Raw genomic sequence first — 12723 nt, 5'->3', positions numbered from 1 at the left:
TTAAATGCTATTGAAGGTAGAAACGTGAATACAGAATGTCGTAACTTTAGAGACGGTCCCTAAATTTGCGAATATTATAATCAAACGTTCAGCGTCAAATCAACTTAATGCCAGTATCTGCTTTCTTGGAGCCTATATAGTCTAACCTACATCACAAATGAGGTGCGAGTTTGGTCTTTTATATCACTGTACGAGTCCATTAAGCTGTGTTAAGAGTTTTATATGTCCTGATGGCAGGGGAATCCTATGACGGATGAGGGAAACCCTATTATTACAACACCGCGCTGCGATATAAATTTAAGGAAACTTATCAACAGAGAGAAATATATGTATATCTCAGATTTAACGTTTGATCTGTACACCAGCATCGGGCAATAACGTTATCTTGTTCACTGGAGAGAAAGCTGTAGCTACACAGGGAAAGTAAGCGTAAATACACTGAATTAAACATAAATGCAGCTTTTGTGTCTTTATCAGCTTTTCTGCATTTATACTGGCCCTGATAATCATCACACATTCACTTACCACTTGCTCCATTTCTGTAAATCCGTTTTTATGAATGAATGATGACTTACTAGCGTTGCTTTGGTCTTCCTAAACAGCCGCTAGCGACACCTGCTGGTGAAGAAGACTAACAGCAGATAGAGATGATGCATCGGCACTCTACTGCTCTTCCTGCAGTTCCCGGATGTGAAATGTTGAATTTTCTGCCGAATTTGAGCCACTGAATTTGTGGAAGCGAATTTGTAAAGCGAAATAAAATGGACTGAAAATTGCTAGTCGAATTTTATAGGTTGTATTTTTAAACAGAATGAATATTTTGGAAGTGAAATCTAAAAGGTGAATATGAATTATTGAATTTTTAATAATGAAAATGTGTGTGAAATATTTTTAATTGAAATATTCACAGCCTAAATATACGACCATGTTGAATTTCAGCCCATAAAAATGCAAGCCTTAAAAATACAGTGCATCTAAATGCAAGTACAGCTAATGTAATGCATATTTTTTTTCAAATAGTGCAATTCAACAAGCTTTTTATTTCAAAAACATTTGGCATTAATTTACTTCCATAATTAACTCAACATTTTTTTTGCAACTTATTTCAATAACGTGATTATATATATCTCTTAAGATAAATACTGGACCTACAAAATTTTGAGCTGCAAAGGATAACTGTGCAGTAATTTCAAAGTGAAATGACATCCTATGACATGAAATTCATTTAAGATTAAATGATCTCATGGATGTGGCTACTGTAGTTCACAGTCATATTGGCACGAGCTTGCTGCAGTAAATGTTGCATATTCGAACAACTCTGATATAGTTCTTTTACATTTATGTGCTTTAAATGCTTAGTACACACCATGCACTGTTGCTCTGAAGTCACCAGGGCTTGGGCCCATCATCACTGCTTGCAGCTATATTTAGGGCCCAAGTCACTGGTGGCGCAGGGCCCTATTGATCCCCTAAGGGGGCCTTATCATTCTCAAAAACTCTTGAAAATTGGCACACATATTGGAATCTGCAGCCATTAGGACGCTGCAGAGGCTGGTACCTGGGCGTGGCAGGGTGGCTCGACAGTGCCCCCTTGAATGGGGTCTGAAAACTTATATCAAACACACCTGCATGTATTAGTACGGATTTTCGATATCTCAAATAGTTTGGCCGTGGTGAGGCAATGAATTTATGTCGAGAAAAGGGAAATAGGAAGTGTGTTATACATTTTTCATACATAGCCTGATTTTTATGAAACTTCAGCTGTATGTTCATTGAAGGAGACTGATCACATGGATGTGACTATTGTGAGACAAATTTATAGCACCACCAACTGGCAGCAGGAAGTGTGCCGCTTTCAAAATGCTTTGAGATCACCCTCTTATTTATACCCGATTTGCTTCAGACTTCGTCAGAGACAGGCCAAATGTAGCACCACCTTTTGACAAAAGTGTGTGTGTGTGTGTGTGTGTGTGTGTGGGTGGGGGGGGGTGGGGGGGGTTACTTTTACCTACAGTCACCAAACTCAGCACATATATCGTTCTCATCAAGTCGGATACATTTCTAATTTATAGTCATTAACTCTGACCAACAGGACATTGGCTATTTTGGTTTGAATGTGGATTTTTTTAAAAATCAGGCTCTGAATTTTAAACTACTACTCCTAGCAAATTTACATGATTCACACCAAACTTTTTCAACATGATGACAGAACACTGAAGATACTAAATTGTGAATGGATACTGGATGCCTCAAACGGTGTTGCTATGGCGAGCAATTAAAGTAATGACAAAAAGGGAAACAGGAAGAGTCTCATATCTTGACATAATTATTTTTAGTTTACCCAGTTTAAATGCATATTGCCCAATGTGCACAGTTGCCCTGATTCCACCAGGGCTTGGGCCCATCATCGCTGCTTGCAGCTTTATTTCTTATTTTTCATCAGGGTTTTTGTGGCTTTTGGGGCCCTTAACATGGTCAAAACTCTTAAGGCTGGGCCAAAGCTGGTACACGGGTGTGGCAGGGGGCTCTACGGCGCCCCCTTGAACGCAGTCTGAAATCATGGTTAGTTTTAACTACAGTCACCAATCTCAGTACATATATGTGACCTGATCCAGCAAAATGAGTCACAGTGACCCAAATTTCAACGTTGAGATTTTGGTATCAATGGAAAGATGAGACAATAAGCTGGTTTTAAAGATATACCCATTTGAATTATGGTTGTCTGCCCTCTTTTTCAAATTGAAAACCTGAGAAAATCGCTTTTAAAGTTTTTTGCCCGTTTTTTGTTGAAAATCCATTGCATTTAAAGGGATAAACTATTTATTTTACAGCTTAATTTGACCAAAGACATTTTTATATATGTATAAATGCTATTAAACCAGGCTGAAGCTCAAATTATTTGAAAGTATTTATTTGAATTAACCCTTTAAGACCTGAAGGCTTTTTTAGAGTACAAAAGTAAAGACTCATAACTCCAAAACTCTAGCAAGGAGAGTCAAAAGGTAGGTATCAGTTGATACAAAACATTTTAAATTTTAAGAAAATATAAATTACATTACAATTTGGACATTTTCTTGCCGAGAAACAGCTGATAAAAGACAAAAAAAATATATAATTTTTAAAAAATATTTTTTCTTTTTAGTTTTTTACATGGAATAACTCAGGAACACAATAAGATCGCTAAAAAAATTCTTTTTTGGTAATGCTCTCCTATATGTGAGCTGCAGCTGGTTCAAATTTCGTAGTAATATTATAAAGAATAGTTTGAAAAATTGTTGTTCATTTTTTCCGCAGCCAGGTGGCGCCAACGGGCGGTAAACTCCGGTTTAGAGGTGCATCTCAGCACTCGTTAGGAGTTTTTCAAAATGGTTAGATGCATTAAAAAGATGAGATTCTAAGCTTTAAAATTATATCTATTTTGTGTTATTCCACGTTGGAAAACGAACATGGATGGGTCCGGGAACATTGGATACACACTGCATCCCGGAGAGATGAGAGACATGTTTTTAGCCAAGTATGTTAAATCATTCCGTGAGTAATATCTTGTGATCAACGCAATATATTATATTGATTTTGGATTCATTTTAATCTTGAGAATCTGCTTTAAATATTGATGTGCGATTTTTCTGATCTGTGCATTTTTCATGAAGTTATGAGCACGTGAAATATATACTTGTATTCAGTTAGCTGCTGTGCTATTTTTGTTGTAAACGCATATTTCTCAGACTCATTAGAGGGTGAAAATAACGCAACAGAAGCATGTTGGAGGCTTGATATGAAAGTTTAAAGTCTTTGGTTTTGTATGCAAAAAGAATTTTTGTGCTACCTATATGGATTCAATTTTTATTGGCTTTTAAAGAGAGACACGCAAATGGGAGTTTTATTTTATAAGGCGCGCTAGTCTGACAGGAGGATGCCTGGACTGATCGCGTGCCTGTCAGTCGAAACGGGGCTTCCCATTGTTAAAAATCAGCGTTTAAGTCAGTGTGTTTACATTTCTAAGCTTTTTGATCGGTTTTATACAACGTGTAAAATTAAATTATATCACATAGCTTGAGTGTCAGTGGGCGTTTGGTATCGATATAATTTAATTTTGCCTATAAAACAAAGTGATTAGTATTAATTATGTCACTATTCGCAAAGAATAAAAATGTATTATGATTTTGCACTGGGCCGATGCCATCAGAACTGGTTCAAACTTTACACAAACATTTTTTTAAAAGTCAGGATTAAAATAAGATGACGTTATAAACGTTATAAACGCATTCTAATAATAAATAAAATAACACCAACCTGCTAGAACAGCTGGAGTCTGCGGCGCTTACTCTTTACTTCTCAGTAGAGTCGTAACTACTAGGAGACAAATCTCCGGTCAGATTTCTCTCGCACACCGAACGCGAGTCGTAGCTGGGCGCCGCGGACATGCGCCGAATGTCGACGATAGAAAACACTCATTGAAAACAATGCGTTCGAATTTTAAAGACGTGTCGCGGCGCTGAGCTTCGCGTCCGGTGTGCGAGCCCCTTCAGTCCTATAGTCATGTCATATTTTTGCCTGATATTTTTTTAGTGGTTATGGTATGATTAAAACTCGATTCAATTTAAAATGAGTAGCGTTTTGTTTTTTGTTTTTAATTGAAATTACAAATCACATTTTATGTCACACTGTACTTATTTAATTACGTTTTTACGTTCTCTTCTGCCAGGCTTGGGAAAGGAGGGGCTTGAGATCATCGCAGGGTGGGCTAAGCCCCCCCAAGCCCCCCCTTGACGCCGGGCCTGGTGTAACACCATATTTGTAGAGCAGAGATAATGACTTTCAGGGGATACCGGGAAATGCTCATAAGTGATGAGATGAGTTGAGAAGTTCATTTCCAGCGAATTTAATAAAACCATGTCAAATTTAATAGCCATTTAAATACCTTTACTCAATTATCTGGACTACGAAACTTTGGGAGATTATTTTTGAAAGCCTGTTATTTGAAATTAGCTTAAAAAAAAAAAAAAACGATTTTTTTCATTTGCTGCGTCCCAATTCACATACTATGCGTCCTAAATAGTATTCGAAAAAAGAATTAGTATGTCCCAAATCATAGTATGTTGAAATGAGTATTCCAAAGATACCCGGATGGTGTACTTTTTCCGGTTAGAATTCGAAGTGCAGATCCACTTCTAACGGCTAATATTGCCCATAACAAATTGCGCTGTGGACGAGGATTCGATTAGAACTACAAATACGAATAAAAAGTGTTTAAAAACTACAAACATGACGGACGTGCGATGTACAACGGTTAAGGTAAAGGGGCTTGAATGATTAATAAGCAGTGTCTAACCTGACAAAAAGATATTTATTAAATGTTATCCACATTATATTTCATCTGCAACAGCATTGTGAACTTTTATAACGATGTGTTTGGTCATTAACTTTTAAATGCATCATAATGCAAAGATGAGGAGAGTTCTCTGCATGAAAGACCCATGACTGGCAGATCAACGTGCGACTACATTTCTCTCCGAAACGGTAGGAAAATAAATTTAATTCAATGTGGAGGATTTTAACTGTGACAAGATGATTGACAGGGTAGTTTAAACAGTTACAGGTTGAGTAACTAAGCAACAGAACGTCCGTTAAAGACGCAGTTATGACGAGGTAGTATGTCCCAAAACTTGCATACTCTTCTACTACACACTCAAAAGTATGTACTTTTTCTTTACAAAAACAGTACATACTTTTAGGACGTAGTATAAGTAGGCGAATTGGGACGCAGCAATTGCTTTTTCCACATTATCGGCCCATATCTTAAAATAGAACATTGCGACTTCCGACTCATTTCGCCAGATCGGGTCACATATTGTTCTCATGAAGCCTAATTTCTAATTTACACTCCGACCAACAGGAAGTCAGCTATTTTGGTTTGAATGTGGATTTTTTTGAAAAATCAGGTTCTGAATTTTTAAATGACTACTCCTTGGCAGTTTATACGATTCACACCAAACTTTTTCCAACATGATGCTAAGACAGAGAAAATATAGGATATCTCGAACAGTGTTGCCATGGTGAGGGATAAAATTAAGGACAAAAAAAGGGAAACAGAAAGTGTTTCATATTTTGTAAAATCATTGTTTGATTTAAATTAAGATTGTGTGTTTGGTAATTAAACCTAGATGAATTTTAAATTAATGTACTATATGTCAGATCAATATATTTGTTTACATTAAACTTTTCCCCTCCCCTCAGTCTCTCAGTTTCTCTCTCTCTCTTGGTGTGTGCGTTTTACAATCTTGATTAGATTCCTTGGAGACCCACTGTCCTTCAGAGTTTAGCTCCAACCCTAATCAAACACACCTGAAGCAGCTAACCAAGCCAGTTCATTTGTTGGCCACTGACAATATAGTATTATAGAATTATTTTGATAATAAGGTTAATTAACAAACAAACAAAAACATTTATTTTTATTAACTATTTTATTAATTACTTGTTGCAGCTCAAAGATCCCCACAAACCTTTCTTAATTGTTCATGTAACCATGCCCAAGTAGAAATACATACCAGTTGTTCCTGGTTCTTCATCTGGTCAGCTGCCTGTTTGGTCAGTACTGCTTTGGCTTCCTCAGCCGCCTGTTTCTCTTTCTCCAGCCTCTCTGCCTCCTCCTTTGCTTTCTTTCGCTCCTGTTCATGCTCTAGAGCTCTGCGTGTTTGCTCCTCCAGCTCTAGACAAACACAGACATAGGGCCGGTTTCCCGGACAGGGTTTAAATTAAGCCAGGATAGGCCTTAATCTAGAATAGTTCATCATGGTTTAAAACATGGCTTTCTGAAACACAGATTAAGTACAGGACTATGGAGTCCTGAATTAAAATAAACTAGATTAATTTAAAATCAACTGTGCTAATCTGGGGTGCGTTTCCCAAAGCGAACTATGGTCGCAAGTTCCGTCGTTACCAATAGAGTTCAATGGGACTTACGACCATGGTTCACCAACGATGCTTTCGGGAAACGCACCCCTGAATTGGCATGAGAGAGGTTGCCTGTAAAACATGGAATGAACCAAGAAAAGCTTAAAATTGCATGGAACTGAGAAGCAAATCCAAGGAAAACAATGGCAGCAGAAAAAGACAAAAAAAAAAATCTTTACTAAAACAAGAGACAAAAAACATCAGCTGTGAAAAAAAAAAAGAAATGACTGGAAATATGTTTGTAATGAATTCTATTTAAAAAGATGAAAAAAAAAAAAAAAAAAAAAATATATATATATATATATATATATATATAAAAATAATCCTATGATTATTAATGCTTTCGTTCTGTCTTTACATAGCAAAAAACTAAACATAACTATTTACACGTGATAATCGGTGTTGGCAGTCTAGAAATGATACTGGTTTGATCCAAAGCATTATCATAGTGGTTGCTTCATTATAAAAAGAAGGCAGTTCTTGTTAGCAGGTCCTCAACCCAAGCTCAAACTCAACACTTCACTACAAAGGTAATCTCCAAAAAACATTAATATAACAAAAACTTTTACATAATAGAATATTAAACAGTAAGAAGTCCATCCATATAGTCATCTTTCTGAAAAGTGCATAAAATAACACTTTTTCAACATTTACTCTCCCAATTCAGCCCTGTGCAAAGCATGATGGGAAGTGAAAGTCCTGTTTGATTGGGTTACTTGACTGAAACATGTTATTTCAAAATAAAAACCATCAGGTGAGTTCTAGTAACCATTTCAAGTTAATTTAACATGATGCAATCACATTTTAAACAAAAACAATGGTGTTAAATCAAAATAAATTGTTTAAATAAAGTGTACAGATTTCTGTTAATCTGGTTTAAAGGGCCATTTTATTCTGGGACTAGGCTTAATCTCTGTCTGGGAAACCGCCCCATAGAGTATAACACATACTTGGATAGATTAATCAGAATGTAGCAGAAATTAGCATTATTTCACCTCATCTTCACACCTCTCTTTATTCTCCAAAATTATTATCATAATCTTGAGATGAATAAATCTACATCAGTACACTGAGCGGGAAATCTATGAGGACAACATCAATAGGCAACATGAAAAATCTTAAAGGTGCCCAAGAATGCTTTTTCACAAGATTGTAATATAAGTCTAAGGTGTCTCCTCAATGTGTCTGTGAAGTTTCAGCTCAAAATACCCCATAGATTTTGTTTTAATTAATTTTTTTAACTGCCTATTTTGGGGCATCATTAACTATACACTGATTTTGGCAGTGCCGCCCCTTTAAATGGCATGCTCCATGCCACATGAGCTCTCGACTATATTACAGTGCATTTACAAAGTTCACACAGCTAATATAACCCTCAAATGGATCTTTACAAGATGTTCGTCATGCATGCTGTATGCATGCTTCAAATTATGTGAGTAAAGTATTTATTTTGATGTTTACGTTTGATTCTGTATGAGTTTGAGGCTATGCTCTTTGGCTAACGGCTAATTCTACACTGTTGGAGAGATTAATAAAGAATGAAGTTGTGTTTATGCATTATACGGACTGCATATGTTTAAAAATGAAAATAACGACGGCTCTTGTCTCCGTGAATACAGTAAGAAACAATGGTAACTTTAACCACATCTAACAGTACATTAGCAACATGCTAATGAAACATTTAGAAAGACAATTTAAAAATATCACTAAAAATATCATGCTATTGTTGGAAATCTCAGAAGCATAGACCAGGAGACTTTGGGATCTCTTGAAGCAGAAGTTACTCTTTATTGAGAAACACGCTGTGCGTCGCTGTGGTCATCCAAAATCTAACTAAATCAGTGACTTGGTAGTTCATATACATTCAAGGGGGAGGGATACACAGAGTAGAGGTGTGGACAATCTAAACAAAGGATGCAAATGCAGTACAGGAATCAGATCATTGCTTACATTTCCCATGATCTAATCAGCATAACTGTGTCATTCAAATGCATAGGTGCTAATCCAATCAGTCTGACAGTATCACCTATACCTTTACATTATCATAGAGACAAAAGCACTGTTGTATCTTGAGCTTGTCCTGCCAAATGGTCAGGATGTAAGATCCGCAGATCTTAAACAGATTCTTAAATTTGTAATTCCACAGTTCCCCCTTTGAGAGTTCTAATAACTCTCACATAATACAAATTTAAACATTCTTAAATCCCTTCTATAACATATGTTCGTTAACATAAGTTCCATCTTCCAGTCATGCAACTTGTAACAGCTACAGGCACATACATCTTATTATGTGTCGTATTCAACATTTACATAAGTGTTGTTCTTTAACTTGCGTATACTGTTGACACGCATATACAACGCAGGGTGGTAACATGTTGTATTAACTACATGATGACACAGAAAACCATGTAGCATAAGCGTGGAAGTCCTAAAAGTCCATGGCGCCTGAATAGCTGTGGAGTCTGTTCCCTGTAGAGTCCATTTCCATGTTTGTCCCAAGATGATTCTTTGTCGTTGTGCAACTCCGAGTTGCTCAGATAACTCAGTCATCATGAAGGTTGTTCATGGATATCTGAGGTGATGCTTTACACCAGGTGCTGCTTGAGACATCATGGCATATACACATACCTGCACACAAGAAAACAAAGAAAAAGCAGACCAGCAGTATTCATGCATAGACTTTAGTACGTTAAACCTCTGATGATCGTATAGTTTTTCTGTCTAACTCTGATCATCATAAACTTCTAGTGATCGTATAGTGGTTTTGTTCTTCTTTTTCTTAACCTAGTCTTAATCAATTTGACACCTATAGACCAGTAAGGTGGGGATAAACTGAGAGAGGGGGAAACCTATGAGGAAGTCTTCACCACAGGGTTTAGCCCCCGATGCCTTATGCACTTCGGTTCTTCCCTGGGCTCCTCACTGGTCTGTGTGTCCTATTCTCTCCCTGTAGTTAGTTTGCAAACTTTACTGTGCTACATCTCCATCTTCCATTGAAACATCAGTCATAGCAGACATCATAACCCATAGAGGATGGATAAGTGAATGGAGTGTGCTGTAGCATAACATTTAAGGCTGTGAGTGTACTTAACCTGTGTCCCCAAATGGTGGAAGTGATAGTCAACTTTCTTTTGTTCAGAATGAGTCTTTCAGCTTTCTTGTAAATGACTGGGGAAATTAAGCACTCACAGCCCAAATGGTTAGCATTTCAGCAAGCTGCTGCTCCAAGAGTTTGGAGAAGAGGGGAGGGGCAGTTTCAGTGTAGCAAGTAGACTGAGTAGGAGCTGAGTAAAGCTGTTCATTTCTTTTAATGTCTTTTTGTTTTTCCTACACTCTTTCATCCAATGTCCAGGTTTACCACAGTAATGACATCTGCCTTCTCTCTTAGGAGATTTACGTTTCTGTCGATTCTCTGTGTTGACCTTAAAGGATGCTGCTGCAATCTTTACTCTAGTCTTGACATCTGAGTCTCTTTCCCAAATAGCTAACCTATCCAAGTTGTTTTGCAGGGTTCCATTGGACCATGTGAGGTCTAAGAAAGGCAATGCATTTCTGTATTCTGATGAAAGCCCATCAAACCACATGCGGACCAGTGGTCCATTATCCTCTAACACCTTCTCTGGAGTGTCAACTATTCCACTGTATGCTGCCGCTGACTGACAAAATCTTTCAGTGTACTCACTTACAGTTTCATCCTTCTTCTGTACACAACTAGTGATCTTTGACCAGTCTACCTTTGGTCCAACAAGGTTCTGTAACACTCTCAGAACTCCTTCTCTCAATTCACCTTTGCTGGAATGCTGAAACTCAGAATTATTTACAGCACTTTCAAAATCATTGAATTCTGACTCTTTCAGGATTTGTGACATTAGCTGTGTGACTTCAGCTAGGGACATATCATAGAGCTTCATTTTTCTGGACAACTCTGTCCTAAACTCAGAAAAATTTCTATGCACTGATGGCAAATTCTCAGCAATTCTTTCTATGTCTTCAGGACCTATAGAGGTACTGACTGCTTGTAACTGCAGTATGGGGGTTACAGATGGAACTGTGTCAACCCCTTTTGCCCTACTCTGAGCCTTTTGTCTCGCTCCACACACTTCAACTGCATTTACATCTTTATCCATGAATCCAGTATTGCTATTGCCCTCTAGTCTACAGAAAGACTGTAAGTCAGGATAGCTTTCATCTGACTGTTGGTCTTTTGAGTCACATTTGGTTGAGGCTTTAAGGCCCAACTTCTGAGTGAGACGAGACACTCTAGTGTGCAACTGTTTGTTCTGCTCTTCTAACTTAGCAATATGTTGGATTTGTTCTTGTGCAATGGATAGAGTAAATTCTTTGTGGCAGCAGATAATGCCCTTCATATTTTTCTTCTGAATACAAGCACCAAGTACCTTTTTGCATTCTTCAATGGACCAAACTTTTTCTGGATGAATCCCAAATTTTTTTGTCAAATCCAATCTGACTGACTCAGTCACTATTGAGTCCATGTGTTTTCCTAACACTGATTTGAACTCACTATCTGTCCATAAAGGAGTAGCTAGTCCGCCTTTCTCAGTTGTTGGAATAAGTCTAGCGTTCTTTCTCAACATTGTGTAATGTCTTTCTGGTACAACAATACACTTCAACACTTCCCTGACAGAGAAGAGGTTAACCTAGTTAATACACATCGTAATGTATTCAACCTTCTCTGGTGAGCAGAGTAGAACCAACTTGCTAACACACTTTAGCAGTTGTAACCTTCCCTGAATTAACAGAGGATGAACCTTCTTCTCTAGCAAAGTAGAGGATGGCTATTCTGTTAACACACCACCTTCCCTGATAAAACAGAGGACAACACAAATTATTAGCACTTTACACTAATTCTTCCCTGCCTGAACAGAGGATACCTAATTATTAGCATGTGATGCTAAACTTCCCTGCCTAAACAGAGGATAAACTTCATCTCTAAAAGAACATTTTTAGAGGATAACTTAGTTAACCAAACCCTACAGCTGTCTGTTAACTCTTCTCGGACGGCGCAGAGGATAACAACTGGTCTTAATGGTTCTTTTGGATAGAGTATCACTCACCAACCCTTGGGTGTACAGGAAAATTCAGCCTGGATCTTCTTTTGGATCAGATCTCTGTTGTGCTTGAAGTTCCAATCTGGATTGAAGTGAGAAGCTCTATCCGGGTCACGGCACCAAAACTGTTGGAAATCTCAGAAGCATAGACCAGGAGACTTTGGGATCTCTTGAAGCAGAAGTTACTCTTTTGTAGCGATGTACAGTTATTAATCAATTTATGGATGAAATATGAATATCATAATTCAGAAAGCTTTATGACGCTCATATATCGACCCAACGGGGAATTAAACATATATGGTGAATTAACTACAACGAAATATAATCAATCACATATATGATTAGTTCTGGTTGAATAATTATGTGGAAAACTATCAGTTCGTCCACCGAAACGGAAAATTATCCACAGATTATCACGACAGAAATGTTATTCTCGGGCCGGGAGACTAACTTTCTATCATAGCCTTCAAATATAGAGCAAGGATATTAGAATCAGAACGTTAAAGTGACTCGGTTGTTGCTAAAATGAGCAAGTGAACAAAAAGCATGGATATAATGAGTTTAATATACGAAACGGGTAATACACAGGTTATACGGCTAAATGGACACAAGTAAATACAAATACATACAAAGTAGAGGGAAAGGCAGAAACGAAAGAGATGATCAAAGCAGGTCAAATTGCAACAGTTCACCTTTAAGA

The 12723-nt window shown here is 37.4% G+C and overlaps 1 protein-coding gene across 2 annotated transcripts in view; it reads right to left on the bottom strand.

Moving 5' to 3' along the window:
* Positions 1-12723, bottom strand: part of LOC137031650 (radixin) — a 572796-nt gene that overhangs the window by 87535 nt on the left and 472538 nt on the right. Inside the window, exon 10 of one of the 2 annotated variants that reach the window (XM_067402756.1) lies at positions 6549-6709. The exons of the other annotated variant lie outside the window; for it this stretch is intronic. Coding sequence (XP_067258857.1) covers positions 6549-6709 — 161 coding nt within the window. The remainder of the gene's footprint in view (positions 1-6548; positions 6710-12723) is intronic. 2 annotated transcript variants of the gene reach the window in all.

This window comes from Chanodichthys erythropterus, chromosome 12 (genome assembly GCF_024489055.1).
Source record: "Chanodichthys erythropterus isolate Z2021 chromosome 12, ASM2448905v1, whole genome shotgun sequence".
Classification (NCBI taxonomy): Eukaryota; Metazoa; Chordata; class Actinopteri; order Cypriniformes; family Xenocyprididae; genus Chanodichthys; species Chanodichthys erythropterus.
This window is presented reverse-complemented; position numbering and strand designations above follow the sequence as displayed.